Raw genomic sequence first — 13438 nt, forward strand, 5'->3', positions numbered from 1 at the left:
AGAAGGTCTGTCGGCAAAGTCCTTTCTATGAAACTGCACTCCATGAAAAAAAATACAGTATAGCCTGATTAGAGCTGATTAAATTTTACTGCCTATATTCTCCGCAGTATTTAAATGTCTGCGGGTTGCGTCTTGGAGGTTTTCAAGGCGACAGGTTGAATGAAGTGGGTATCAATTCCGTGTTACTTTCCATTCGGCAATTACGCAAGGAGAGAAGAACAGGTGAACAATTATTTGCGAAGCCCAGAGCTCTGTGCTAAAGAAAAAAAAAGATGAAAGAATTTTATTACCTTACCACGCTGTCTGCAGCTCTTTGCTACAGCCAAGCTACTTTCTTTCATAAACAGTCTGCAATGGGTATTTCATTTAATAAGTAACATTCCTCGCCTAATGACGTAAAACATTCACAACCTCAGGTACCCATAACTTCACTCAAATGCCGCTGTGAAATGTTTATTTTCCTATCCACAAAGCCGAATAACTTATTAACTTCACCGGTGTGGAGTAACGGTTAGCATGCCTGACCGTGAAACCAGCGGGCTTGGGTTCAAATCCTGGACGGGACAAGTAACTTGGTTGAGATTATTTTCCGGGGTCTTCCCTCAACCCAATAAGGCAGGGGTTCCCAACCGGTGTGGAATGTGTCGTGAAATTTTGAAATTGAAAAATAAATTTTATGTCATCCAGAAAATCTCTTTACAACGCATTTTTTTATTTACAACGAAGTCTTTGATATAGTACATTTTATTTTGACACAGACTTTACTAATGAAACGTCAACACTTGCAACAATATATTACAGTGAAACCTGTTAAAGACGGAAGTGACATGGTCCTAATTTTTTTCCGTTGTGGACAGGTTTCCGTATTATTCAGGTGTGACATTAAAATGGAATATTTTGTCATTCATATACATGAAAAACAAAATGGCATGCCGCGAATTGCAAGAAGTACAAAATATTCCATTTAACACTCATCACATTAAATCAGCTATCTGTCGCTTATTACGTTGGTGAATCATCTTGATTAAAATCTCATTTTCTGTATAAATATTATCGTAACTCACTCATTAGTCATTAAACATTACTAAAGTTTACTAATTTCATTCTATTTAATATCTAACACTATACTCTAATACTGTACTGCATATCACTGCACATTATTAATTAATTGGACTAGAAGCCATCTATTAGAAGCCTTGAATTCTGGTTTATTTAATTTCTTTCCCACTTCAATAGCTTGCTTTGCAGAATAGATCCAGAAATTGGCTTGTTCTTTGAAAGGTCATGAAGAACCCACTCCCACAACAGTTCATTTATTTTCACATAAACAGTTGCTTTCTGGTTCCCTTTGTGTCACCAATATCGGCCGCAAGCCACTCACTCATTATGATCTTTAATTTTTAAAGTGTCACACCTGACTTTTCCACAGCTGAACTTCAATATTATTTCACATAGACTTTGTTTCTAATTTTTCTTTATCTCGATAACTTTTACTTCATCACTTAATGTTAATGCCACATTTTATGCAACTTTTTATAAAACTTGTTTTTATCTTAGTGACCTACATATTCCTTGAAATTACACGCTGTTTCAAAATATAGTTACAAAATATAGTGTGTCCAAAATATTGTTTCCGTTTTGAACAGTGGCAGACAGTTTTCGTTTCCGCGTTGGACAGTTTCCGTTTTATTCAGGAAAAATTACATACAAATTTCGCCGGGACCAATAAATTGTTCCGAAATAGACAGGATTCCGGATTATTCAGGTTCCGATTTGAACAGGTTTCTCTGCATTATGATGTACTGAAATACATATGATATTTCCGTGCAGATATTCTGCGTCATCATTTTATTTTTTATTTTATTTTAAATCCACCACCAACAGAAGCAGGCTTCCAATTACAGATGGTTTACAGAGATACATACACAAAATACATAATAAGAGAAAAAAACAACAAAACAAACAACATAAACGAAAGAAAATACATAATGGTAATAGATGCTAGAATATAATATTACAGTTAATATAGTGCCAAATGTCAATATAATGATGCAAAATTATTTAAAAACTAGAGTGAAAACATTATAATACACTTACTTACTTATTTACTGGCTTTTAAGGAACCCGGAGGTTCATTGCCGCCCTCACATAAGCCCGCCATTGGTCCCTATCCTGAGCAAGATTAATCCAGTCTCTACCATCATATCCCACCTCACTCAAATCCATTTTAATATTATCTTCCCACCTACGTCTCGGCCTCCCCAAAGGTCTTTTTCCCTTCGGCCTCCCAACTAACACTCTATATGCATTTCTGGATTCGCCCATACTTGCTACATGCCCTGCCCATCTCAAACGTCTGGATTTTATGTTCCTAATTATGTCAGGTGAAGAATACAATGCGTACAGCTCTGCGTTGTGTAACTTTCTCCATTTTCCTGTAACTTCATCCCACTTAGCCCCAAATATTTTCCTAAGAACCTTATTCTTAAACACCCTTAATCTCTGTTCCTCTCTCAAAGTGAGAGTCCAAGTTTCACAACCATACAGAACAACCGGTAATATAACTGTTTTATGAATTCTAACTTTCAGATTTTTTGACAGAAGACTAGATGACAAAAGCTTCTCAACCGAATAATAACACGCATTTCCCATATTTATTCTGCGTTTAATTTCCTCCCGAGTGTCATTTATATTTGTTACTGTTGCTCCAAGATATTTGAATTTTTCCACCTCTTCGAAAGATAAATCTCCAATTTTGATATTTCCATTTCGTACAATATTCTGATCACGAGACATAATCATATACTTAGTCTTTTCGGGATTTACTTCTAACCCTATCGCTTTATATTATAATACACTTCTTCATAATTTAAATATCTAAGGAAATACAATTTTTTTAATATTGTATGAAATTGTTCAATTGTTAAACTGAAATCCAATTGAGAATCACAGTTTAAAGACAGAGAGTTGTAAGTATTACACATAACAAACAATGGAGAGTTCTTGAAGAAAACAGTTCCAGGAATAGGAATAATAAAAGGTTGCCTATGACGTAATTCTGTTCTTTTTACATTGAACTGAAGGAATTTAAGAAAATCACAGTTATTCAATATACCGTTAACAGTCTTATAGAGTAAAATTTCATATGATGAAAGATGGGTGGAACGGAGAAAAATTCTCTCCGGCACCGGGATTTGAACCCAGGTTTTCAGCTCTACGTCCTGACGCTCTATCCACTAAGCAACACCGGATTTCCATCCCGATGTCGGTAACAGTTTAAGTTCCACTTCTTGGGTTCCTTCTAGTGGCCTACCCTCATGCACTGCGTCATAGATGTATGACAATGGCACAATGTCCATACATGTGCAGAGGTGCACTGAGGATTCGATCCGACATCGGGATGGGAATCCGGTGTGGCTTAGTGGATAGAGCGTCAGCACGTATAGCTGAAAACCCGGGTTCAAATCCCGGTGCCGGAGAGAATTTTTCTCTTTTCCACTCATCTTTCATCACTTGGAACAATGCTTAGTAATTCGTTTACTCTTCCCACTTTATAATAAATAGAGTTTGGAATGGTCAGAACATATTGCTCAGTACTGCGTTTCGTAAATATAGTGATGAATACTTGCAATATGGTTTTACGTGGTGTGGAGATGAATAGAAACAAAATTCGAGTGTCTTATATGCGAAAATGTTTTGTCAAATCAGTCGATGGCGCCGAATAAACTAAAAAGACATTTAGAACTGCTGTTCTCAACGTCATACTTGTGTGAATCAGCATTTTTCTAGCATGAAAATAGTGAAATCTAAACAAAGGAAAAGACTGCTGCATCTTGAAGATGATTTACGTGTCCTGTGAACCATAATCACGTATAGAGAAATTCTGTGCAACCCACCAAGAGCAAACTTCACATTAATTTAAATAGGTGAGTCTTCAAAAACGACAATAAAAATCTTTTATCGGACATCCAGCATAGATAGGTTGGGATTTTTGACACATAGTTTGCTTTTTTTCTGGCGGAACGCGCTGGAACGGCGTTCCGGCATCTTTTCCTTGCATTTTCTCTTTGAATTCTGCTTAGACCTTGAAAGTTTTGGACAAATAGAATAAAAACGACAAAATTCCCGCGCAGTGAAGAGTAATCATCTCCCCGTGCGCTATAAAATATTCTACACAGAGTTCTGCCACCTTTTCCTCCAGAAGAAAAGGACTGGTTCTTATTATTATGTTGTTATTAATAAAAACAAATAAATGTGTCGCGATATCGTGGGCGTTCAGTGAGGTGTGTCGTCAGCCGAAAAAGGTTGGAACCACTGCATTAAGGGGACACTAAAAATGACAACTTTTTTCCTAATAATTTTTTTCAACCAAATTTTAAGAGCATGTTTATTATGTAAAAGAGTAACAAAATCCAAATTTTGAACTCCCAGTCATTTTTTACTTTTTATTTTTTTTGTGCGTTTTTTTTTTTTATATTTTTAAACCGAAGTTTTAATACAAGATCTCAATGTTTAAGCTTTCTTTGTTTTGGTTCCATTCACAAAACAAAGAGAAATATTTCTATATATTCATTTTATGAAATATCTAATTTATTGGTTTTGAAAATTTGAAAATATTATTTTTTCTATTAATCATGAAAAAATATTAATAAAATAAACTAGCAGCATTTCTTACAAAATAAATGCATAGAAACATGTACCTACCTCATAAATACTTCCAGTAAAAATTTCATCTAGATTGATTAATATTTGATATTAAAAAGTTGGTGTTGAATCAAGAAAAATAAACTTACGTGAAAATAGATTTGAAAGTAAAATGAATATTTATGTAACACATAACCTATTAAAATTCTCCTCTCCTACATTCATCTAGTAACCGCAGCAGCGAATAAGGATTATAAAGAATGGACACTGAGCGAATTTTCCTGTGTTTTGTTTGTCTGTGCGCCAGCGTTTAGTTCCACTTTCAAGCGCTAGAGGTTAGTGTAATCGAGCATACGCTAAGATAATAATTGAGAATAGAGTTGAGACACAGGATCCAAAGATCGCTTACCTTATTGCTTAATCCAGTAACGCTTTGCTTCAAATAAATTCAAGTTAACAGCTTTTCCTTGTTTCTCAGTGACAGACTAGTTGTAATAATAATATTTTATATTTCAGATATCATAAATTATATTATAAAATAATATAACACATTATAAAATTAAGTATCGAATTTGTTTAATATTTGTATATAATATAATATAGGTATATGGTTTTACTTCTCGTAAGAGTTTTGTTTTTCCATTTTCAGCGCTATCAAATCATTACATATTTTAATTGTTGTTGGGGTCAACGTCTCAACTCTCATTATAAAGGAACTCTAGAGTCTAGACATTACAGTTAATGACGGATTTATTATTTTATGGATCCGATTTATTTTATTTGAGTACATAATGTACCTAGATGTATTAATTATATGTGTTATATTTCCGCTGTGTCGACTGCTAGCTGGTGTGATGTCAGCGCCAACTCTAGGGAGAAAGCAGAATCTCACGCTTTAGCTGGCTTGAAGGTCATTGAAATCAGTCCGGCTACATCAAAGGTACCGACGCGAAGTGTCCATTCTTTATAATCCCTATTCGCTGACCTCAGGGAGCCAACTTTAGAACAAAAATTTACTAGAGATATTAAAAAGCTAGTATAAATAACAGCAAAAAAATCACTTCATGTTTGTATGTCTTATTTAGCGTGTTGTTTTGGTATCTAGGGACTGCGTATACTAAAAAAAAAAAAAAGAATACGTAGGATAAAAATTGTTCGTTGGGGAAGGCCATGCATGATGCTATTATTTCTTTGTTGTTAAGTTACCACTCTCTGAATTTAATAAACAATGTTGTGTTATGTTGGAAATTATCTGTTGAAACCGAAATTCCCTCTGGAGTTGCTATTAAAGCCAAACAAGCTGAATAAAAGTTGTTACCAATTAAGTAAATATAAGTGTAAGTAAACAAACGACATATTTTTTTGGTCCTAAGGCCTATAATATTTTTTTAGGCCCGCGATAGTAATATGCGTTACAAGAGCGGTATGTTGAAGTTTTCATGTTCGAGGAAAAGATTGAAAAAGCGAAACGTAGTTGAGCTTTTTTAATTTCCGAGAACATGAAAACAAACATACCGTTCGTGTATCGTACATTATTTTGTGCGAAGATCGTTTATTACATATCTGAAAGAGGAATTTCTAATTAGTTGCAATGAAATCTCCATCTTGGTTTCTGTTCAATGACGGCAACTTTTAAAAACTAAAATATCTATCTTCAACATTGTTGCTATAAAATGTTTTCTGTGTTTACTATACTCCAGCAGGCCGTGATATACGTCTGTCTTTTTTTTCCTCCAATCTATAAATGCGAACTTAAAACAAACGGTAAGGTTATGTAATGATTTATTTTTCATTTTAATATTTTAACAATATTATTTATATAACATATTGCAGTAATAACATCGGCGTCTGGAATCTTGTTGATTTTTTCACGGCTTCCTTAATGTTACTTGCATTACAAATGCAGTAACTTTAGTGGAGTTGTAGAGTTTACTTAATTTTTGCAAATATTTAAAAACAATAATTAACAGTGCAATTTAGGTGAAATTGCAGTGGTAAGTTTCCAATTTATAATTATTACCATGTTAAACGTCTCTAAAAATAATATGTTAAAAGCCTAAAGCAGTAAAATGAATATGGCGCTTAACCGTTAAGAAGAGGGAAATTGTTATGTTTGTTACGTTGGGAATACTGAATGTGGTATTTCACACTTACCGCGTATTGGTTTTGTGCGGAAAACAAGCAAATACGCACGATCTCGCACAAAGGTATAATGGCTGTATTACATATCGTCGTTGTTCCTGCAGTAACTCCTATGTGCAAAATAAAAAAAAAATTCAGTAGGAAGAATAAAAACATTTATTCATTCTATGACAGTGGTAGGCCTACATAGGAGATAGTGAATTCTTAAATTTTCGAAAGAAAGAAATGTAATTAAATGTAGGAGATTTTATTATTTGCTGTATCACTATTTAAGTTATTTAATAGAGCAAAAATCTGAAAGTCGATAAATATGTCACATAGGAGTTATTGCAGGAACAACGACGATATATCGTATCCATGGAGAAATTGAACAATTAATTATGGGCTAATGCACCACAAATAATATTCTGGCCATATACTCAGCCTTTGTACCTATGCTTATGGGGTTTATAAAGAGACCGTTTCTCTCGCTGTTGCAGGTGTACAAAGGACTGGATATCGTCACAAACAAAGTGACGGCTGAGGAGAGACGCCAGGCGCCACACCACATGTTGGACGTCGTGGAGCCCCCAAAACGCTTCACCGTGCTGGACTTCCGGAACAGAGCGCTGCCGATCGTATCCTTTGCGCAGGAAGATGTGGAGAGTTGGTACTTACTCGTTTACTTGGTAATGGTCTGCCTGGGTTACATTGATTTAATAGTTACTCAATCCTTCAAACTTTCCCGCAGTTAGTGCCCTTATCTCTCACTCAGTCATTTTTAGTCAATCGCCTACTGACTCACTCACTGACTTACAATTCCCAAGTCTCGCTCAATTTTTCAGTCACGCAACCAATCATTAAATTCTCCTTTTTTTCTCTCTTCGACCAATCTGTTTCTTCTTAGTCAAAACCCCAACTCAACCGCTCACCAAACCTCCTATTCACTCAATCTGTGCTTAACACCACTCGCCCAACACCGCAGGACTCCTAACTCAACTTCAAGTCTTTGTCATGTTCCAGACAAAATACATTTTAATATTAGATAAGTCCATGAATTACAAGGTGCACCAAAGAAACGGGAGATTTTAATTTTGTTGTTGGTAGCACATTGATTAGTTTAGTAGGCTTAGATTCTTTGGGATTTGGATATAGGTTTGGAAGTAAATCTCGAAAAAACTAAGTATATAATTATGTCTCGTGACCAGAACATAGTACGAAATGGAAATATAAAAATTGGAAATTTATCGTTTGAAAAGATGAAAAAATTCAAATATCTTGGAGCAACAGTAACAAATATAAATGACACTCGAGCGGAAATTAAACGCAGAATAAATATGGGAAATGCCTGCTGTTATTCGGTTCAGAAGCTTTTATTATTCAGTCTGCTTTCAAAACTCCTGAAAGTTAGAATTTATAAAACAGTTATATTACCGGTTGTTCTGTATGGTCGTGAAAATTGGACTCTCACTTCGGGAGAGGAACAGGGATTAAGGATGTTTGAGAATAAGGTGCTTAGAAAAATATTTTGGGCTAAGACGGGTGATGTTACAGGAAAATGGAGAAAGTTATACAACGCAGAACTACACGCATTGTATTCTTCACCTGACATAATTAGGAACATTAAATCCAGACGTTTGAGCCGGATGGTTAATTCAGAAATGTAGGCTATATAGAGTGTTAAATTCGAAATATTGAGGAAAAAAGACCTTTGGGGATACCGAGACGTAATGTTAAAATGGATTTGAGGGAGGTGGGATATGATGGAAGGGACTGGATTAATCTTGCTCAGGATAGGGACCAATGGCGGGCTTATATGAGGGCAGCAATTAACCTCTGGGATCCTTAAAAGCCATTTGTAAGTAAAAGTTAATTTAATACACCCTGCAAAAATAAATAGTAATTCGTAGTATTGTTTCAGTATATACATAGCATTGTGGTTTTACTGATTGTCCTATACAACTCGGAGATATTAATAATAATAATGATTTATTTCAGCTGGCAGAGTTAAGGCCGTAAGGCCTTCTCTTTCATTCAATCAGCAAAATGTATACATACATATTATGTATGAACTTACAAGCTACAAAGAATATAACAATTTGATTTAGATAAAAGTTACTTGTGTACAAGTGTTACTTATGAATTAAACAGTAAAATATTATGAACTATTAATTAAACAGTGAATTACAAACTGTGTAGCAGAATTAAACTAATATACATAGAATGTTAATATATTTCAAATAATGTTAGATAAAGAAAGAGATTATTGAGAGACAATTGTGAAAATACAGCACTATCAGGATGCATGTCTAAAGAAAGAAGTTACCATATAGTCAGTGACCGTTAAATCAGTATAATTAGGGTGAATTACTAAGAAGGTTATCCTTTAAGCTATTTTTAAAAATGTTTATTGTCTTGCAGTCGCTAATACTCTGTGAAAAGGAATTCCATTTGTCGCGAGGTGGATACTGTAAAAGATGATGAATAAAAAGATGTTCTATGAAAAGGTATACTTAGCGTGCCACAGATAAGTGATCTGGTATTTACGTTGTGGTTGGGGTATAGATAAGAGAAACGAGACGAAAGATAATTTCGTGTTGAGGTGTGCATAATTCGAAAGAGTAAAGACAAAGAGTGTAAAGTTCTACGTTCTTTGAGTCGGAACTGCGAAAGACTTGCGAAGGACTGTGATATGTGATCATGTCGTCGGATGTTGCACACTTATCTGACGCACATATTCTGAACTCGCTGTAACTTGACTGACAGTTCAGAACTTAAGTCACCTAGGCCCAATTGTATAAAACTCCCTGACTAAAGATCAACTTTGATCGAAGATCGAAAAGTAAACCGAGTTCAGACACTTCTTGTATTGTATAAAACTTTTCTGCGATCAAATTACCTTGGTTCAAATGCAATCTAAGTTCACGTGAAAAGGATTTGGCAACATCGCATAAACAGGTGAAATACGTGATGCGCGGACCATGTTATACAGGTTTGTTCAGTGTTGCCAATCTAGCGATTTTAACTCTTTTTCAACAACAATTTCTTTAACTTTTATATTGCTTAAATAGGGATTTAGTGACCTTTTTAGCACCCCATAGTGACAAAATTTAATCTTTCTTTGTTGATAATGAGAAATCTAGCGACTTTACAACTACTTTTTGGCGACTTTCCGTATTACACTCTGTTGGAGACACTGTTTTTTTTTTGCAATGTAAATAATGGCGGACAATAAGTAGGTTGACTGTTCTCCAAGTTGTTGTCATGTTATGGTGTTTGATACTGCTAAACATAATAAAGCTTTATAAAACGACAATTTTCTTTTAGTAATACAGTTAAGTGTACATTTATGAATGTACCTATCATATCCATTAATAATTAATGGTTGTTATAAACATAATATAATTATAGGTTATGTTATTTGATACTGCTGAACACGATAGAGCCTTATAAAATATAAGAATGTTTGTGTATTAAGGCAAGAAATTGAAAGAAATATATATAAATGTACCTAACATATCTATTAATTTTAATAATAATGGATATTTTATTTGCACAATCTGTCACTCGTATGTTTCAAACAGAAAAGAAATAACTGAACTTGGATCATCTAACTTAATCGGAGAAATTTCTTCAGTCAAAGTTGACTTTAGTTTGAGACAAATTAATCTCAGATTAGACTTTATACAACACAAAATTCCAAGTTCAGCTGAAACAAGGATCAATTTAACCTCTGATCTAAGATTAAATGGTTTATACAATCGGGCCTTAACAAAACGTCACAATAATCGAAGTGCGGCATTACAAGGGTTTGTACTAGGGTAAGTTTTAGTTGCTGGGACAGGAAGTTTCTTAAGCGACTCAAACAGTGAATGGAGAAACATTTTGTGGGAGAGGTGTCGAATAAAGAGTCAGCTGAGGATCAATTTAACCTCTGATCTAAGATTAAATGGTTTATACAATCGGGCCTTAACAAAACGTCACAATAATCGAAGTGCGGCATTACAAGGGTTTGTACTAGGGTAAGTTTTAGTTGCTGGGACAGGAAGTTTCTTAAGCGACTCAAACAGTGAATGGAGAAACATTTTGTGGGAGAGGTGTCGAATAAAGAGTCAGCTGAGGAACCAGGTGCATACAACTGGCATGGAACTTATTCCATAGGAATGCAAAATAAACTCGCTTAGACTGAAGTCATAGCACATGACGCCTTCCCGCCTTGTGACGTCTTTGGTCACAGGTTAATGCCTATTCTAATGCCAGTATCTTCGTTCAAGGCCTTCCGTTACACACATTACTCTGTAGTCATAGTAACTAAGAAGCCCGATCTCACGTCATTAGCGGCAAAAGTATTGACTCACGTGGTGGATGTGTGTTGTGCTGTCTGTAATGATGATTGCCTTGCGTTCGCAAACTTTTTAAGTACTGCGTTTAACGACAGACTTCTCTGGTTTATGACGTCTGCTCACGTGTTACCAGATATGCGAGGCACGCATTCCTTTACAAGGAAATTCAGGCGAACCATTTAATTTTAGTGGCACACAAATTAACGTAGTAAACCTGCAACTTAGGAAAAATTCCATTCAATTGCCCTCTTGTGGGGAAATCTTTTAACTCCTTCGAATTTGAGGAAATTAATATAAGCCCATCACTGTCTCTTTCTTATAATTAGGGCTAGGATTTTGATGAAATTGCACCTCTTTTCTAGTAAGCCAGAAACATAGCTGCTTTAGTATTTATATGTTATGTGATAAACTGAGTGTTTTAAGACATATTTGTTAGGGCATTTTTTTTGCATTTTTTGCCTGTTTCAACTCATAACAGCATCTTTTGTTTTATTCGGTCATTTTTTTTAGGCATTTTCATTTAATTTTGGCCATAAATCCCCATTATTAATATAAAATAATGTTTATTTCCTTTGATATTTTCTTTACATATTTTCCCCATTAATACCCATTATTTTGTATGAGACTTTAATCTTTTTTCTACACAAATATTGCCTTTTTAACGTAGTACACCCCATGTAATGGATCAGTCTAATCACCCCTTCAATATAGACTCCTCTATACATGCTAATTCCGGATAAGAGTGGCCTTGTAGTGGACTACATGGAAACTAAAAGTAAAGTATATCCATGGCGTTACAGCCCATGAAGGGCCAAGACCGACCAGCTGACTGCTGACCTCACGTCCACATGCTGACACAGAGGTGAACGATCATACATGGAAATTACATCAGGTAAAATAATTAATTAAAGTGTACTACTTACAAAAAATATGTAAAATTTAATTTAATTACTAATATAAATATTAAGTAGTACAAAACCTCTTTTGCTACTAAGCCAATTATGTAAGATCAATTTTTAGGGCATTTTTGAAAGATTTTTAGGTCATAAATGCATTGTTTTTAGGACATTTTTTTTTCATGATTTATAGGTCATCAAAATCCTAGCCCTACTTATAAGTGAATATAGTAGAGCGTCTCGTTTAGGCACAGTGAAAACGTAAACAAAGTGCAGGTAACGTGTGGAAGAGGACGAGCTGTACGATAAACACGGGGGATGCGCAAGGTTTTAGTTACAACATTTATTGCGTAGCATTAATTGAAATTATATTTTCCAAAAACACACAAAACAAAAGAACACAAATTGCATAACGTTATCATATATAGACATTTTAACAAACAAGCAATTCTAACGCTGAAATAATTGAATATAACAAATCAAAATTTGCTACTTACATGATGTTGCTTTCACGCAGCACTTTTTATGGTCATGAATTTCATTCCCTGTATGACTAGAATAATAATATCACCCTCTTCTGTTGCCGAATTAACAAAACTACAGTATATTGATCTGAAGTGACAACACTGTTTCCTAAACATAATTATCCTTTTTCAAGGTATTACCTGAATAAATTGAACTCGGGATTTTTATATGAAACATCTGGCAACCCTGGTCCTATACATAGGGTTACCATCCGTCCGGCAAAAGGAGGACATGTCCTTTTTAATCATTTTATCCTGTCCGGCAGGCATTTAAAAAAATTTTAAATGTCCAGCATTTCGGATTTCAACTAGAATTAATATGAATATTGAATAATGTGCGATATTATGCATAGAATATCTAAACAAATGGTGGCAACCTATGAAAGAATTTAACTGCTTTCAATGGTTGAAGCTGGAGCACATAAAAAACATGAAATATGATGACCTATTGACATGCATTGAATTCTTAAACTCTAAAAAGGCCACTATTCATGATTCTAAGGTATTTTATCAGTTTAAGTCTTCAATGCCCAAAGATATGCCAATCAAGATAATTTGGACAAAGATTTAAGTTTAGATAAACAATGGTGCAAATTCTTCTATTCTAATACTTCTACGAGCACTGAAACTCTCTCAGAACTCTTAAAAATATGTCAATTATATTTCAATGAAAGTGCTGAGAGAGTACTTTTCCTGATATCTGCTCAATGGACAAAAGAACGAAATCGCATGCTAACGGAGACAGTCAGAGGTATCATCATGGCGAAATATAATTTCAAGGACATGTCCTGTGAACAGTTCCATAGTTATTTGCTACAAGATATAAGTTGGTCCCTTCAGACTCTTGTGCACAAACTACCGATAAGTAGGGTACAGATGTAATACTGATCCAGCAACTAGTGAGAAAACT

At 34.7% G+C, this 13438-nt stretch overlaps 1 protein-coding gene across 1 annotated transcript in view; it reads left to right on the plus strand.

Annotated features, from left to right (window-relative positions):
* The window catches only part of LOC138691325 (tRNA dimethylallyltransferase), a 536598-nt gene that overhangs the window by 131827 nt on the left and 391333 nt on the right, over positions 1 to 13438 (plus strand). Inside the window, exon 2 of the mRNA XM_069813208.1 lies at positions 7266 to 7403. Within this exon, the coding sequence (XP_069669309.1) occupies positions 7266 to 7403 (138 nt within the window). The remainder of the gene's footprint in view (positions 1 to 7265; positions 7404 to 13438) is intronic.

Source organism: Periplaneta americana, chromosome 2, assembly GCF_040183065.1.
Source record: "Periplaneta americana isolate PAMFEO1 chromosome 2, P.americana_PAMFEO1_priV1, whole genome shotgun sequence".
Classification (NCBI taxonomy): Eukaryota; Metazoa; Arthropoda; class Insecta; order Blattodea; family Blattidae; genus Periplaneta; species Periplaneta americana.